Source organism: Coregonus lavaretus (assembly GCF_964263955.1).
Source record: "Coregonus lavaretus genome assembly, chromosome: 7".
Taxonomy (NCBI): domain Eukaryota; kingdom Metazoa; phylum Chordata; class Actinopteri; order Salmoniformes; family Salmonidae; genus Coregonus; species Coregonus lavaretus.
In genome coordinates this window covers 22406128-22424575 of record NC_139994.1, presented here as the reverse complement: position 1 = coordinate 22424575, position 18448 = coordinate 22406128, and the positions used below count along the sequence as shown (strand labels likewise).

At 40.7% G+C, this 18448-nt stretch overlaps 1 protein-coding gene across 1 annotated transcript; it reads right to left on the bottom strand.

Annotated features, from left to right (window-relative positions):
• Window positions 1-5601: 5601 nt before the first annotated feature.
• Window positions 5602-18235, bottom strand: LOC311132199 (krev interaction trapped protein 1-like). Its single transcript, XM_084165420.1, has 17 exons — window positions 18078-18235; window positions 17333-17511; window positions 16676-16832; window positions 16421-16513; window positions 14446-14575; window positions 13728-13971; window positions 13467-13582; window positions 13035-13178; window positions 12663-12819; window positions 8141-8248; window positions 7852-8008; window positions 7560-7711; window positions 7116-7282; window positions 6864-6951; window positions 6555-6761; window positions 6167-6283; window positions 5602-5964 (listed from the first exon to the last, which is right to left on the bottom strand). Exons 2-17 carry the CDS (start codon window positions 17432-17434, stop codon window positions 5875-5877), a joined length of 2229 nt encoding a protein of 742 aa, XP_084021546.1. The 5' UTR covers window positions 17435-17511; window positions 18078-18235; the 3' UTR covers window positions 5602-5874.
• Between the last annotated feature and the right edge of the window lie 213 nt (window positions 18236-18448).

Here is an 18448-nt window from a genome sequence, read left to right as displayed (position 1 = left end):
ATGAAACTTTACATTTAATACAAAAGGGGAAAATGGCAATCTAAATTGTTATATTAGTGAACGTTACAAAGGAATATGCCTAGATGTAGGCTATGTTTGTGTAGTTTACACTGGTATGATTTTTTTATCCAGTTATATTAGGCTATAATTGATTTCGTAATTCATCAATAACCACTCTCACACAATGTTGATGCATATCCAATTGCATTTATTCTCATGGTCAAACAATAATCAATACTTTGGTATGGACTTCACTTTGGTATGGAAAACAAATTACGCCTCTCACAACTTCACAATGTCATGAACTATGCCTCTATTCATATGCCACATTTGACATAGTGTATTCAAAGTCTTATGGCTTTGGCATATATCTTGATGGCCTGAACCTGAGAGGAGAGTGTGTATAGGCCTGCCAAGACCAGAGTCCTCACAAGTTGGTCAGCTATGATAGATGCCTCCTGGTCACTATGGAATAGGTCTCTCCACAGAGTAAGGGCCTGCATGTTTTTTTCCTTCTGGGATGCCCTACACACACAAAGTAATCAAATTGAGTGTCAAATCAAATTGAGTGATTACAATTCCTATCAATTCCTCGATTGTAATTGGACACTGAAATGAAATTGAGGAACACAGTATCTATCACTGAAATTCTATGCCAAATGAGAGGTTTATTGGATGATTCAATTCATACCGTTTATTCTCTTTGGTCTCAAACTCCTCAGTGGGTATCTTAAGTTTCTCACAGAAGTGATCAAAATCATCGCCCTGCAAGTTATTGGCCAGAAACCGGAAAGCCTTTTGTAAGATGTGCTCTATAACAAAATAACAAAGTTGCAACATTACCTCACTTGCCAAGCATACTGTACACAACAATACCATTTGAATATGAAATGTATTGTGGAATGCTTGTGTATTATCCCCACTGTTCCAGGTGACTTCAGAGCTGAGGTACTGACCAATGGGGAATATTTGGTGTCCGTCATAGATCTGCTTAGGAGGTCTGGCGAGAGGATTCCCCTCCAGCTCCACCTGCCTCAGAGACTGGAGCTGGCCCAGATCAGGAGGTAAAGACTGGAGAAGGTTCCCTACAGGAAGTAGCATTGTGTAGTTGTTTTCAAATCAGTGAGGAGACATGCATGAATAATAATAACAGGTCCTTAGAATGTACACTAAATAGGATACTAAATTACTATAATAACTTTTTTGATAGTTCACATATTCTCTCAAATATAGTATTGCTGGCTACATAGAACATGCTCTGATGGTTTCTAACTACACTATGCATGATGCCTACCTTTCAACTCAAGATGCTGTAAGCTTTGCAGGGATGTTATAGATTTGGGGAGGTAGGAAATTGAGTTGTTATTGGCTAACAGCTTAGTAAGGTCCTCCAGCTCCCCGATGCTCTCTGGAATCTGCTGCACTACATTGTCTGAGAAGTCCAGTTCCCTCAAATGTCTTAGTTTCGACAAGGTCTTTGGCAGTGTAGTTAGCTGACAAGAAGACACACAGATGATGAGAAACTTTTGAGGAAAATCTTAGCTCTGATATCTGTCCAAAATGTTACTGAATTGTATTTTAGCTCTAGTGGTTGGTGCAAAAAAAGTTATCTTAATTTATGCTCACTATAGCTTACCTTGATGCCTCTCCTGTGGCAGATTTTCAACTTTTCAAGTGATCTCAGATCACATACTTTCACAGGAAATAGGAAGAACTGATTATTGGAAAGGTTGAGGTCTTTCAGTTCTCTGAGTCCTCATATTTCTGATGGAACTCGTCCTATCTGATTATCAGACAGGTCAAGCACTTGTACTGCCCTAACATGGCGCAACTCAAGGGGGAACTCAGTAAGCCTATTCCCCTGAAGTAGAAGCACTTGTACTCTTTTCAAGCCAGAAATTCCTTCTGGAATGGTCTGAATTGAATTGTAGCTCAGATCCAAATGGATTAGCCTATGAAGTTGGTAGAGATGCTTGGGGAATTCGCCAGTGAATCGGTTTTCGCTGAGATTCAGGTGCTGCAAGGTGTGGATTTCACCAATGTTGGGGGGTAACTTTGATAAAATGTTTTTACTGATGTCAAGCTGACATAGAGAAAGTCCAGAGCACAGACCCATTGGGAAGTTGCGGAGGTAGTTAAAACTGAGATCCACTGAGGTCAACAGTGAGCAATTTCTTATGTTGAGGGGGAAATTAACCAAATAATTCCTTGAGCATTGCAGAACTGATAGATTTTTTAGAGAGCAGATTCCTCGTGGCAGTGTTTCTAGCTGATTTTTATTCACCAGTAACTCTCTGAGATGTTCCAAAGCCCCAATGCTCCTGGGAAGTTTTGTTAGTAGGTTTCCAGTGATGCAGAGATGCAGCAGTTTTGAGCATGAACTTATTTTCTCTGGAAGTGTCTTTATCTTGTTGTGACTAAGCTGCAAGACTGAGCACCTTCAATTTCTCCACATCATCAGGAATCGATGTTAGCTGGTTTCTACACAGATTCAGTTCCTCTATGTTAGTCAAGCAGAAAAGCTCTGAAGGCAGAGCTGTCAGGTTGTTGGAATTCAGAGACAGAACTTTGAGTCTTTTCAGCTGGGATATAAACATGGGTAAACTCATTATCTTGTTCCCTGAAAGATTGAGCTCAAATAGTTTAGGGAGTTGGCATATAACCTGTGGAAGGTATGTCAGCTTGTTTTTCTCCAAATTTAAAACACTGATATTCTTCAAGCATCCAAAAGACTCTGGTAGAGAGGTAAGTCGGTTGCCATTTAGATTGAGAATTTCCAAGGTGGCAAGATCTCCGAAAGCAGATGGCAGGTGTTCGAGTTTGTTGTTGCTTGAATTGAGATGTGTGATATTTTCCAACAGACAGATTTCATCCGGAAGCCTTACAATTGTATTATTACTGATGTCAAGGGCTTTGAGGATGTGCAGGGAGTGGACAGTTGAAGGTATTGAAGTTAATTTGTTTCCTTGAAGAGATAAGAATTCCACATTGTGCAAGTCTCCTATTTCTTCAGGAAGTGTTTTTAGCTCATTGTTTGATAAAGTGAGGCATTTCACAGGTTTTTCCTGAATTAATTCCAAAGGAAAGTTTTTCAGTCCTTTGCTGTTCAAAGATAGTGCAGAGTTTTGGTCTATCATGTCTTCCAACATTATCTCTGACTTTTATTAACCCTGCGAAACGAGATTGCGGTTAGATTTAAGGGCTGTGTTTCGTGTAGACGTACCCTGGCGTGACATTTTGATAACAGTGTAAATCTCTCTAGGACAAGGTGACGTTTATCAATATTTTCGCCTGTATTTACCCCCCCAAAATGAAATGTTATTTAGCTGCTAATGTGGCTATCATAAAGAACTACAAATGCCATGATGATCTGGACGAGACAGCCGAATCGAGGCAAAGGTAAGAATCTCTGGATTAACTATCTAATATTAGCTTAATGTATAAATTGGCAACACTTATTTAAATTGACAATTCTGTGAACTGTCTTGTGCAAGTTTTAATTTGACACAATACTTGTTAGCAAAGGTGTCAGTTAGAGACAACATGCAGAAGCTTGCAGGGATTTGTAGTCTTGCATGTCTGTGACGCTAATTAGCTTTTTCGAATCTGAGAGTAAATAGAGCCGAATATATTGATAAAAGCCACCTTGTCCGAGAGAGATATACATGGTTATAAAAACGTCACTCCAGTGTAAGCCTACACGAAACACAGCCCTTATTTTATGTGTTTCTAAAATTCCCTATGGGAAAAATTAATGGTGAAAAAACGATTGGAACCATTTCCCTGTTTGACCGCTAGGTTTTATGGGTATTTTGACACCTCCACTGTGGGGCTCTATAGAGCCCAAAATGCATCTGTCATTTCCATACTGTTACAATTATGGCTTGTGTTGTTGGTGAATGTTAAAGTAATGCTACATTGTACCTAACTCATTCCATAAGTTGTTACAACACTTGCTGAGTGAAGATATTGTTATATATTATGTGGTCCTCTGTAGCTCAGCTGGTAGAGCACGGCGCTTGTAACGCCAAGGTAGTGGGTTCGATCCCCAGGACCACCCATACACAAAAAAAATGTATGCACGCATGACTGTAAGTCGCTTTGGATAAAAGCGTCTGCTAAATGGCATATTATTATTATATTATATTATATATTATTATTATAATGTAACACTGAAGCTGGCTCTTGGCTGGAAAGCTTCCAAGCACGATCAAAGAGCTAATGTCACTAATTTAAAGCGTATCGTTGCCAAGCGTATCATTTCAATCAGCTATCTTACCACAAAATAATTGTACCTTTGATTTGACCACTACATCGCCATATAAGTTAACTTAATTTGAATGACTATCAGTGATACAGTCAGGAGCTGTCAGCAGGCTACTCACATGGCTACCATGGTTACATAATGTAAACAATGACATCTCCTCTCCCCTCGTGCTTAGAAGTTTGCTAATCGTGCAGAATGCCTTGCATCGAATGCCTTATTACGCACTTAAATTAATGTCACATTATTTTAAACGTTTTAATACAATTGTATCATCGCCGTCTTGTTATCTTGCTCAAGTGGTTTGAAATGACCGTACTGTGTACAAGTTCAGTCATTTATTTGTGCAGAGCGCCCTCAAGTGGCAGCTACTGCTGTTACCGATGCCAGTCATTGGTCTGATTTCTGAGATTGACTCACTCATTTCAGGGTTTAGGCAATTAATTTATGGAGGACTAAAAGTGCCACAATTAAATAAATAAATACACCATTAAATAATTACTTAAATGTGTCATTAATTAATTAAAATTAGAATTAAATACATAAATGTGTAATTAAATGTATCATTAATTAATTCAAATACCGATTCATTTTATGTAAAATACATATATAATTATTTCACTATTTACATTTACATTTCATGATCCTGCATTGCAGTGATTCATGAATTACTTAAAACTGTCAAACTAACCCATCAAAGTCAGTGGGCGGGGCTAACGCGAATCTAGTCTGATCCATTGCTTTGGTCTGAAGTAGAGTAGGCCAACCTGGATAGAGACAATGGAGGATCTCCGTGAACTTTCCAGGGAGTTGGTTAGAGACATTTTAAACTTAGCAGAGGATGTAGAAGCAGGACCTGCTGACATTATCCGGAATTGATTTGTCTTGGCTTGATGCAGAGGGTAACCAATCAGGCGTTAGGTTCCGCCTACCAACTTTTGATGGGTCAGTTTGACAGTTTTAAGTAATTCAGGAAGCACTCCAACGCAGGACCATGAAATGTAAATGTAAATAGTGAAATTATTATATATGTATTTTACATAAAATGAATCGGTATTTGAATTAATTAATGACACATTTAATAACACATTTATGTATTTAACTCTAATTTTAATTAATTAATGACACATTTAAGTAATTATTTAATGGTGTATTTATTTATTTAATTGTGGCACTTTTAGTCCTCCATATTAATTAGGCCTAAGGTCTTTTTGCTTTGCATTGCAGAACTGAAACCATTTCTAGCTGCCACATGCACACAGATATATATATTTAAAAAAGTATGTTCATAAGATGTACTGGTATGAGCAGTGCTATTTTAAGCAAAACAGAAGGAATTACACTCATATATTATTAATTTTATTAAAATGAACCATTATATACACATTATTTACAACCATAAAAATTAGAGCATGTAATAATTTGTAAAATTGTAACAGAAATCTTAATATCAAATAAACAAAATGTGAAACATGTCTGTTCTATTGTGATACAAAACTATGTATTTGGTGAAAACATACTTTTTTCTCAAAAAAGCAACGGTCCAATACAAGAAAGCAAAGCAACCGACAAAAAAAGTTCATGGGAATAATATCGTCTTTGAAGGTGAGTCAACCATATGCATACTTGTCTGTTAAACTTCTGTCATTTGGAGTCATTTGTCCACTCAACTTCATTAACAGTTTAACAATAAGGCCAGCCTATTGAGGAAAGAAGAGAAGGAGCCCATGAATACAAGCAATAATATTGCCCAGAATCAACTCTTCAGCTAGAGCCATATGCTATGGTTAATATGTTCTTACAAGTCATACAATCTGCACTGTTTTCCAGGCTACAATACATTGATTCAACATAATCACAGTTAAATCCATTGGAATGACTTGGGAAAGGTCCTATGGTTACCTGTTTGGTGTGCACAATGAAGTTCATCTTGTTTTCCAGACTGTGAATCTGGAAGTACTGATCAGCGTGCCCTAATTGCCACATGAAAGAGCCATACTCCAGACTGATAAGAAGGATCTACAAATACACAGTAAAACATATGCACAGTATCAGTAAAAGAGGGCATTTACATGAAAACATAAAACATATACAAAGCTGGATACTTTTGAGGCTTATTTCTATGCTTAGATATTTACATCCATGCTTACTTTGTGACCAGTAAATAAGAATGTGAAGTATGTTTCATTCATCTTTGTATACTACTGTATTCTGTATACTGCATGGTTAAACATGGTTCTCTCTGTATACATATGGCTCTGGACCCAGCAACCAAATAGCCCCGGGGCACCTTGGTCTCCATGTTCATGAGGTGCAGGCCCTTGGTGTTGACGCCCACGAAGACGCGGATGACTTTGTGGTTTCTGGAGCTAGCCTTGGTGAAGACCTGGCCCGTGAAGAAGGCGGCACCATAGGTCGGGATGTCCCAGCAGTTCTGCAGGAAGAGCCTCTGGAGGTGGTGCATCTCTTTGCTCACACCCTCACTCATACTGAGGCTCTGTGGGGCGGATAAGGTGAAGTAAGGCTAAGAGTTTGACCTCATAGATATAAATGTATACAAGTTATTACACAAAAACAAAATAATGAAAATAAACTTGACCTTATACTCATGTAGAATCCTGCTTGTCCAATGATGCGCTTTGCTTTTCACCTTGGATATCGGGACAATCGATTTCAGGTTTTCTTCACTGTTGAAAACAAAACATTTACACAGACAGTTATGTCAAAGGTATATCATATTACCACATCTTTATGTACCTTATCTTCAAATATAATCCCAAGATTCCCCCAGTTTGAAAGAATACTATTATGCTAGATTGATTCAATTCAGGGACCAATTTAAGATATTTACTTAAGGAAACCCTGCTTGTGCTTCTTGCTCTCATAGTTTCCGTAGATGATCTGCAGCAGCAGGCTGGCCAGGGTGATCAGCTTGCTGTCCGGGGAGGGGAAGAAGCCCTTGAGGAGGCAGTGTCTGGCCTCGTCAAACAGGATCAGGATGGACAGGGGGTCCTCAATCTGGGGGAGAAGATTCAAGCCAATCATGGATGGACTAAAGAATGAATTAATAAACACCAAAACACTTGATCAGTTTAATAATGTGTATTATTACTGGGTTGGAACAAAAGCATGCACACCCTCTGGGTCTCCCTTAACTAGAGTTGTGAAACACTGATCTAAGCAATATTCAAAATCCCAAATCCTTGCTTTACAGATGCAGCACTGCAATAAGAATTGCAAGAAGAACTTCCCCAAGGGGATAATAAAGTTGATCAAAATCGAATTGGTTACAAACCTTTTTTTCAATGTCGAGGGGCAGACGGACATCTCTACGGAGGAAGAGCTGTGGGTTCTCCCTCTGGGGATCCAGGACAGTAAGGTCAGTGACGATCTCTGTCCAGATACGCAGGTGCTGCAGGGGCTTGTGGTAGGGCTTCAGCTGCAGGTCTGACAGAAGACAAGACACACACACACATAGGGTATAATGAGCACAGGTAGCATGGAAATAGGATACTACAGATACAAGAATATGATACCTATGACCAGATATTGGGCGCCCATTTTGGATCTGTGTATTTGTGACTCACTGAGGTTCTCAGAGCAGATCCAGATGGTGAAGTACTGCTGGGTCTCCTTGGAGAGCCGCATGCCCTCCATGATCTGCTGCACTGATGTGTTGTTGCCGTGCTTCAGCTCCACCGAGCGGTACGAGCCATCCATGCGGTAGATGCGCACCTTCTCGTACTGCGGAACAAGCACACAGTTTCATCAATTGCTAAACGTAATAAAAGACACACTCGCAAGTCTTTGACATGTCTGTTGGAGTAGCATACATGCACACACACACACACAGACGCACACACACTTCACACTCACTGGTTTGTTATTGGCTTGCTGTAGGAGTTTCACTGTCTCCTCCCATTCGTTCTGCTTGTTCTCTTCACAGATTTGCAGGGGTGATCTCTTTTGCTGATCCTCTATGTGCTTATAAGAGTATAAAAACAAACAAGCAAAGTTACTTTCTTACTGCTACTTACTACTGGCAACATATTGAAGTCCTAAGATGTTCCACTGGTACCAGCACACCCTACAGTATGTGGTCATAATGCAAATAGGATGGAGGATATACTGTATTCAACCAGGGTTCTACAATTCAGTTCTTGGAGAGCTACTGGGTGTGCAGGCTTTTATTCTAGCACATTTAGGGGTTGAATTGGGAATTAGGGTTAAGCCATGCTCACTGTCTTCTGCTGTCTCTCCACACTTTCCTCATGTCCATACCCTGGCTCAACCCTAAGCTTCATGTCCACACCCTGGCTCAACCCTAACTCTAACCCTAGCTTCATGTCCACACCCCGGCTCAACCCTAACCCTAACCTCATGTCCACACCCCGGCTCAACCCTAACCATGTCCACACCCTGGCTCAACCCTAACTCTAACCCTAGCTTCATGTCCACACCCTGGCTCAACCCTAACTCTAACCCTAGCTTCATGTCCACACCCCGGCTCAACCCTAACCCTAACCTCATGTCCACACCCCGGCTCAACCCTAACCATAACCCTAGCCTTCATGTCCACACCCCGGCTCAACCTTAACCCTAGCTTCATGTCCACACCCCGGCTCAACCCTACCCCTAGCCATAACACTAACCCTAGCTTCATGTCCACACCCTGGCTCAACCCTAACGATAGCCATAACCCTTAACTTAAACCTAACCCTAGGTTCATGGAAACACCCGACTCAATCCTAAACCTACTAGTCATAACCTTACCCATAAAGGAAACACTAATTTCATGCCACCGAAGTGACTTTTTCGTAGCAGGTTAGGAGAACTTATGCAGCAGGTTAAATCAAATCAAATTTTATTTGCCACATGCGCCGAATACAACAGGTGTAGACCTTACAGTGAAATGCTTACTTACAAGCCCTTAACCAACAATGCAGTTTTTAAGAAAATAAAAAAAAGTGTTAAGTACAAAATAGATAAGTAAAAAATAGCAAATAATTGAAGAGCAGCAGTAAAATAAAATAACAGTAGGGAGGCTATATACAGGGGGTACCGGTACAGTGTCAATGTGCGAGGGCACCGGTTAGTCGAGGTAATATGTACAGTTGAAGTCGGAAGTTTACATACACTTAGGTTGGAGTCATTAAAACTCGTTTTTCAACCACTCCACAAATGTTTTGTTAACAAAACTAGTTTTGGCAAGTCGGTTAGGACATCTTTAGAAGCTTCTGATAGGCTAATTGACATCATTTGAGTCAATTGGAGGTGTACCTGTGGATGTATTTCAAGGCCAACCTTCAAACTCAGTGCTTCTTTGCTTGACATCATGGGAAAATCAAAAGAAATCAGCCAAGACCTCAGAAAAAAAATTCTGGTTCATCCTCTGGAGCAATTTCCAAACGCCTGAAGGCACCACGTTCATCTGTACAAACAATAGTACACAAGTATAAACACCATGGGACTACGCAGCCGTCATACCGCTCAGGAGGGTACTCCTAGAGATGAACCTACTTTGGAGCGAAAAGTGCACATCAATCCCAGAACAACAGCAAAGGACCTTGTGAAGATGCTGGAAGAAACAGGTACAAAAGTATCTATATCAACATAACCTGAAAGGCCGCTCAGCAAGGAAGAAGCCACTGCTCCAAAACCGCCATAAAAAGCAGACTACGGTTTGCAACTGCACATGGGGACAAAGATCGTACTTTTTGGAGAAATGTCCTCTGTATGAAAAATGTACACACTCACTAACTGTAAGTCGCTCTGGATAAGAGCGTCTGCTAAATGACTAAAATGTAAAATGTAAATGAAACAAAAATAGAACTGTTTGGCCATAATGACCATCGTTATGTTTGGAGGAAAAAGGTGGTTGCTTGCAAGCCGAAGAACACCATCCCAACCGTGAAGCACGGGGGTGGCAGCATCATGCTGTGGGGGTACTTTGCTGCAGGAGGGACTGGTGCATTTCACAAAATAGATGGCATCATGAGGAAGGAAAATTATGTGGATATATTGAAGCAACATCTCAAGATATCAGTCAGGAAGTTAAAGCTTGGTCGCAAATGGGTCTTCCAAATGGACAATGACCCCAAGCATACTTCCAAAGTTGTGGCAAAATGGCTTAAGGACAACAAAGTCAAGGTATTGGAGTGGCCATCACAAAGCCCTGACCTCAATCCTATAGAAAATCTGTAGGCAGAACTGAAAAAGCTTGTGCGAGCAAGGAGGCCTACAAACCTGACTCAGTTACACCAGCTCTGTCAGGAGGAATGGGCCAAAATTCACCCAACTTATTGTGGGAAGCTTGTGGAACGCTACCCGAAACGTTTGACCCAAGTTAAACAATTGAAAGGCAATGCTACCAAATACTAATTGAGTGTATGTAAACTTCTGACCCGCTTGGAATGTGATGAAATAAATAAAAGCTTAAATAAATCATTCTCTCTACTATTATTCTGACATTTCACATTCTTAAAATAAAGTGGTGATCCTAACTGACCTAAGACAGGGAATTTTTACTAGGATTAAATGTCAGGAATTGTGAAAAACTGAGTTTAAATGTATTTGGCTAAGGTGTATGTAAACTTCCGACTTCAACTGTACATGTGGGTAGAGTTAAAGTGACTATGCATAAATAATAAACAGAGTAGCAGTAGCGTAAAAGAGGGAGTTGGGGTGGGGTGAGGGGGCAATGCAAATATTCTGGGTAGCCATGATTAGCTGTTCAGGAGTCTTATGGCTTGGGGGTAGAAGCTGTTAAGAAGCCTTTTGGACCTAGACTTGGCGCTCCGGTACCACTTGCTGTGTGGTAGCAGAGAGAACAGTTTATGACTAGGGTGGCTGGAGTCTTTGACAATTTTTAGGGCCTTGCTCTGACACCGCCTGGTATAGAGGTCCTGGATGGCAGGAAGCTTGGCCCCAGTGATGTACTGGGCCGTACGCACTACCCTCTGTAGTGCCTTGCGGTCGGAGGCCGAGCAGTTGCCATACCAGGCGGTGATGCAACTAGTCAGAATGCTCTCGATGGTGCATTTTATGAGGATCTGGGAACCCATGCCAAATCTTTTCAGTCTCCTGAGGGGGAATAGGCTTTGTCGTGCCCTCTTCACGACTGTCTTGGTGTGTTTGGACCATGATAGTTTGTTGGTGATGTGGACACTAAGGAACTTCAAGCTCTCAACCTGTTCCACTACAGCCCCGTCGATGAGAATGGGGGCGTGCTCAGTCCTCTTTTTTTTCCTGTAGTCCACAATCATCTCCTTTGTCTTGATCACGTTGAGGGAGAGGTTGTTATCCTGGCACCACACGGCCAGGTCTCTGACCTCCTCTATATATGCTGTCTCATCATTGTCGGTGATCAGGCCTACCACTGTTGTGTCATTGGCTAACTTAATGATGGTGTTGGAGTTGTGCCTGGCCATGGAGTTATGGGTGAACAGGGAGTACAGGAGGGGGCTGAGCACGCACCCCTGAGGGGCCACCCATGTTGAGGATCATCGTGGCAGATGTGTTGTTACCTACCCTTACCACCTGGGGGCGGCCCGTCAGGAAGTCCAGGATCCAGTTGCAGAGGGAGGTGTTTAGTCCCAAGGTCCTTAGCTTAGTGATGAGCTTTGAGGGCACTATGGTGTTGAACGCTGAGCTGTAGTCAATGAATAGCATTCTCACGTAGGTGTTCCTCTTGTCCAGGTGGGAAAGGGCAGTGTGGAGTGCAATAGAGATTGCATCATCTGTGGATCTGTTGGGGCAGTATGCAAACTGGAGTGGGTCTAGGGTTTCTGGGATAATGGTGTTGATGTGAGCCATGACCAGCCTTTCAAAGCACTTTATGGCTACAGACGTGAGTGCTACGGGTCGGTAGTCATTTAGGCAGGTTATCTTAGTGTTCTTAGGCACAGGGACTATGGTGGTCTGCTTGAAACATGTTGGTATTACAGTCTCAGTAATAGGGTTAGGATAATTAATGTAGCAGGTTAGGAGACTGTGTATAACGTTAGGAAAAGGGTTATTGTTAGCGAAAATGCTCTCCTAACCTGGGCCCCTTAGCCATAACCCTAACCCTTGCCCTAGCCTTACGTTCAACACTAACCCTAATCTTGATTTAACATACTTTTATCCTACTTTTGTCTTTTGACCCATGAGGTGCAGAAGCTTGGCTCCGCCTGGCTCTCCCTTTCACCCAAGGTGCAGAAGCTTGGCTCCGGGCAGCTCTGGCTCAATTTAACCACTGAGCACATCGCGAACAAACCTGATTCAAATAATCAACTAAGCATGATCTTCTACTGAAAGGCTGGGACGAAAGCCTATGCACCCAATAGCTCCTCGGGACTGGAGTCGGAGACCCCTGCCAGGGTCTAAACCTATTTTAGTGCATCTGTCTCAGTCGTACCCGGTCTATCTCAGGATGCTGGAGCAGAAGCTGTACTATCTCTGAGTGGCCCCCTCCAGCAGCAAAGTGCAGCAGGGAGCTCAGCTGGCCATTCAGCAGGTTGGGGTTACAGTTTCCCTTCTCCAGCAGTAGCTTAGTCGCCTCCACTTTACCATACCTATATTCAAAACAACACAGAAGTTTTACTCTTATTTGACGTTAGCTGTTCACTAAAAAAAGCGAATATAAACGTTATTGTCCTTAGAGGACTTTCATTTTCTTTAGGGAATTTGGGTAACATTTTTCCTTTATTTTACAGCTTGGTTTACAATCTAGGATGAGTTTTTGGTGTACAGCTGTGCTAGAACAAAACACCCCTCATATGAGACATACCAGCAGGCGTAGTGGATGGGGGCCCAGTGGTCGCTGTCCAGCTGTTTGACTGAGAAGCCACTTTCCAGGAGCTTGGTGAGCAGCTCTGTGTCGCCTTCACAGGCACTGCGGTGGAGGGGGAAGTCATCCACCCACTGGCGCTCCCTATAGAGGAGACGGAGAATTGGCCTCGTTCAATCACTTGGACTTCATAATGTCATGAGGCATTTGAAAAGGCCCAAACTCCAAGGAATGGAAGATACTTTAGATGCGCTTGATTGAGGTTGCCTGGCGCAATGGAACTGATGGAATAGTCCCAAATGTGCAAATGTCGCCCATTTGGCACTCCAGAAAGGCTCAAACTATTTGAAGGAAAACAAATACTATTTGAACCCAGGTCTGGCCAATACATGAAGTAACATTTTGAAGTAAAATTTAGGGAGGCTCACTCACTTTTCCTCTGTCACATTGTTAGAGCCGTGCTGCCACTTTTCTCTCGTAGGGATCTGGATTTTAGAGTAATCTGGAGCACCAAGGCCAAAGTAAGGGTTGATAATAACTTTGTCCACCTAGAAATGGCAAAAATAGAGAGGATACGTAAACACTTTAGTTTATGTTCACATATTTTGATGATGATACAAAAATGTCAACTGTCTTGTAAGCCATCCCTCGGGAGAGGGTAGGGATTGGAAAAAATGGTATCTGGGCTCTCACCCGGTTGGTATACTGCAGGTCTGAGCCGTAGAGAGGGTTTTGAATGCACATGTCGGCCTTATCCAGTGACAGCATCTTGCTCTTGATCTCCAAGGCGGTGTAGCCCATGTGCAAACCCCCATCACTAGGTTTGCCCTCGCTGGTGTAAGCAGGGTTACTCACGTTGGTCTTGACTCGGTCCACCGGTGCGGGCCGGAACAGAGCTGCAATGGCATGAGGCATGGTGTGCTTCTCTGCCAGCCACCTGGATAGGGCAGTTACAAGATACTAGTTCAAAGGTCAAGGTTTAGTGGTGACGTTCTGGTAAGGTGAAATATCTACTGTGTCACTCACTGCACTGTAAGTCGTTTGAAATATCTTATGTTATTTCCAATCCCAACCCCCGGACACCACACATACAGACAGTCACGAGAGGCTGGAAGCAGCACAACAACAGTCTCAAAGGCACAACAGTAGTGGATAGTAGTAATGATCTGAAACCAGCAGCCCTCCAATAACCAGTCTAGTTCCCCACCTTTTTCATCGTCCGGCCCGGGAATTAAACCAACTACCTTCCTGTTACCGGTCCACCTCTCTAACCTCTGGGCTACCTACCACCCCCGTAGAGTAAGTGAAGCTACCATATACCCTGCTTTTAAGCTCTCTGATACACATAAAAAACTGTGGATCAGGGCGCCTGCTAAATGACTTCAATATGAAATCATAGACAAAGACTTACTTGTCCAAGGCCAGGAGCATCTTTGAGGTGATTGGGGAGAAATGAGCGCTGGTCTCACTACACACACGCATCATATCCTGGAGGCAGAAAAAACTTGGGCTCCCAGGGTTGTAGATAGGCTTGCTATTATCTGTTCAGAAACACCAATAAGAAGCACACAATAATAAAAAAAACATTGTTAGCTAAACTATATTATTAAGGAATTATTCTAAGGAATGCTTTAAAAAGTACCCCAGACACAAGTGGACTAACACTTACAGTGGGGTCAGGAATTATTGTATCCCTTGATAAAGACTAGCAAAAAAGACTATAAAATAAATACTGGTAACACAAATACTGAGCTATATTGTATGCTCAACAAAATAGAACATTATATGATTTTAAACTAATACAATTGCGCAGATAAAAAAATGTTGTCTAACAAGAAATAAAACAAATCTAAGAAAGATAGGATTATTGGATCCCCTGTTTTGATTTGAATTGAAGAGGGCATTCCATAAGCGCAGACAAAGGATATCAAGGATCTAGAAAGATTCTGTATGGAGGAATGGCCTACGATCCCTCACAATGTGTTCTCCAATCTCATAAAACATTTTAGAAAAAGGCTCAGTATCATTATCCGCGCAAGGGGAGAGTGCTGGAGTATTGAAAACAAGGGATACAATCATTTTGACCACTATCTTTTAAAATATAGATATTTCTTGTTAAACAAAATCTTTCCTCTGAGCAATTGTATTATTATACAAGTCATAATAAATAAATAAAAAAGTATTCACACCCCTTTACTTTTTCCACATTTTGTTGTGTTACAGCCTGAATTTAAAATAGATTAAATTGAGTTTTTTGGTCACTGGCCTACACACAATACCCCATAATGTCAAAGTGGAATTATATTTTTCAATTTTTTTACAAATTAATTACAAATGAAAAGCTGAAATATCTTGAATGAATGAGTATTCAAACCCTACTAACCTAATTGACAGAGTGAAAAGAAGGAAGCCTGTACAGAATAAAAATATTCCAAAAGATCTATGCTGTTTGCAACAAGGCACTAAAGTAATGAATGTTTTGTCCTGAATACAAAGCGTTATGTTTGGGGCAAATACAATACAACACATTACAAAGTACCACTCTCCATATTTTCAAGCATAGTGGTGGCTGCATCATGTTATGGGTATGCTTGTAATCATTAAGGACTGGGGAGTTTTTCAGGATAAAAAAATAAACGGAATGGAGCTAAGCACAGGCAAAATCCTAGAGGAAAACCTGGTTCAGTCTGCTTTCCACCAGACACTGGGAGATGTATTCACCTTTCAGCAGGACAATAACTTAAAACACAAGGACAAATATACACTGCAGTTGCTTAACAAGAAGACAGTGAATGTTCCTGAGTGGCTGAGTTACAATTTGAACTTAAATCTACTTGAAAATCTATGGCAAGACCTGAAAATGGTTGTCTAGCAATGATCAACAACCAATTCGACAGAGCTTGAAGAATTTTGAAAAGAATAATGGGCAAACATTGCACAATCCAGGTGTGGAAAGCTCTTAGTGATTTACACAGAAAGACTCACAGCTATAATCCCTGGCAAAGGTGCTTCTACAAAGTATTGACTCGAGGTGTGAATACTTATGTAAAAGAGATATTTCTGTGTTTCATTTTCAATAAATTTGCACAAAAATCTAAAAACATGTTTTCACTGTCATTATGAAGTATTGTGTGTAGATCGGTGAGAAAAAATTATCCATATAATCCATTTTGAATTGAAGCTGTAACATAACAAAATGTGGAATAAATCAAGGGGTATGAATACTTTCTGAAGGCACTATTCTATAGCTCAGTATTTGCATTACTTATTTTATACAGTCTTTTTTGCTTATCTTTATTAAGGGATCCAATAATTCCGGACCCCACTGTATATAATTCATGTGCATTTATAACATTTCTAATAATTTAGTTAGTGTCAAGTTCTACCTTTGACATTGATTGGCACAAAAAAGAGGGAGACCTCTTTCCCTTCATTGTCACCATCGAGAGGGAATTTCTTCATGTGCACCACACGCTTTCCTGTGATGAACAACAGCATAAGAGGGATTAGTGCTTTGACACAATTTGTTATTTGAAATGTCTTTCTACTCTTCATACAACATTTATATTAACAAACGATTCAAGTCCAAATCTGGAAAGCCACCATAATTACAGAAAAGCAACAAAGATCTATTTATTTACCAATAAAACCCTTGTTGTTAGATATGGGTTTAGTAATTTCTTCTACATAATCCAAAATGGATCTGGCTGTGTCCCCATTGGCTTGGATTTTGGTCGCCAGTAAGACTTTCTTCCGTTTCTTCTCTTTTCCTTCCAAAGGAACTTCAATCAACAGGATCTAAAGGAGGGGTAATCACAGGGTTACACATGATGTCACTGGTGAAGATAAACTGAACTAGAAATACATTTATGAAATCAAACCATAAGCTAAATAATTGTGATTTGCCATAAACAATATTTGCGTTAAAGTAAAATGATATTGCAGCAGATTTGGGGTGGATGATATGGTAATATGGCAAACACTAGAACTTCCAGGGAGCTTTCCAGAACTGAGCATCCTTACACTAAATGTATTAATAAAGGCGTTGCCACTTTGCAGTAACCATAGTCTGCTACTCGCAGGGTTACTTAAGCATGTATACAAAATAATGTGTATCCCACTTCTGACACCAGTGTAACAAATCCAGGGGGTAGCCCAGACCGGGACTCAAACACAGCACCCTGAGACTGTCAGTCCAACCTCCTTGCTGTTATGCAAAGAGATCCTAACCTTCAGATGCTAGGTTTTGCATGGTCGCTAATCGCTACTGTATCTTATGAAAGATACTGTAGTCTTACCTCATAGGCTTTAGCCCGATATTCCTTAGAGCTCAGACTGACATGGTTCTTTGGACGAACGACAGCAACAAACACATCTTCCAAGTTGTCATGGTTGCCCATGGCGTTGACTTGCCTTCAATCCCTTTCAAGTATCCTACATAAGGACCGATTTATGAGGAAGATGAGGAGCACCATGTCTGAAATGTTAGAAATAATCAAATACAATCAGAATCTAATTGGGAGCCAGCAAAACGTAATTATTCTATTAATAATCTATATTCTATTGTAGGGTGTCTTTTAATTATTTAAAAGTAGTAGGCTATTACACTATTCAAGATTGATCATCACTGATCAATCTTGAAAAGATAAGACTTTTAAATTGTTAACTTGTAATAAATTACTTAATAATATCAACAATCGCCTAGATTGTTACTTTAACGCATGAAAATGAAATAGCATAATGATTACGGCGAAAATATTTTCAAAAGGCAAATTTGATTGCGTTTAAAAGTCTAAAATAAATGATTCTGTCCCAACAAAAGTCACGCCCCGGAAACCAAGCACACTGTTGCCTTCCTCTGTAGAAGACTATTGATATCATCACATACAGTATACAATACAACATGAAAAGTAATAAACGGCACGATTTTTCAGTAAAGCTATATTGTGTCCTTAGAAGTAGACGTGAAACTATACGTCAGATAACTTGATGAAAGGCTCCGGAATCGCACTGTTACATTTTAATAAACGCTTTCAAACATACCTGAAATTATGATCTCTCACAAACTTTAAAAAGTATAGGTTGTCGGTGTCTTTATTTTCCCGGGTGGAATAAGTCATAGACATGCAGGATCAATAATCTAGGCAAACTTCTAAGCAGATAATTGTGTGTTTCCTAAAAGCATAACATCGGTTGGCGACAACAGCAAGCGAAATGGACAAGAGTCATATTATGCCTAGACTGATTCGTTTTGACAACAGGGAACTCTGCTGGTCGGGTGGACTTAGTGCGCATATTTTCTTGTGAAAAATGTAGACAGATGGAAATAAATTATAGGCTACAGAAATCAAATCGGATGTGAAAGTAATTTGCTTTGGTATGATGTAAGGCCAAGTAACTTTTGACTCATAATT

What these genes read in the sequence shown, in the direction of transcription:
- LOC311132199 (XM_084165420.1), bottom strand. Translation starts at nt 17,434, where the DNA reads ATGGGCAACCATGACAACTTGGAAGATGTGTTTGTTGCTGTCGTTCGT. An exon ending in GATCTGCTCTGAGAACCTCA is followed by an intron (nt 7,712 to 7,851) that starts GTGAGTCACAAA and finishes GTCTTCTGTCAG; the next exon opens with ACCTGCAGCTGAAGCCCTAC. An exon ending in CACAAGCAGGGTTTCCTTAA is followed by an intron (nt 6,952 to 7,115) that starts GTAAATATCTTA and finishes TGTTTTCAACAG; the next exon opens with TGAAGAAAACCTGAAATCGA.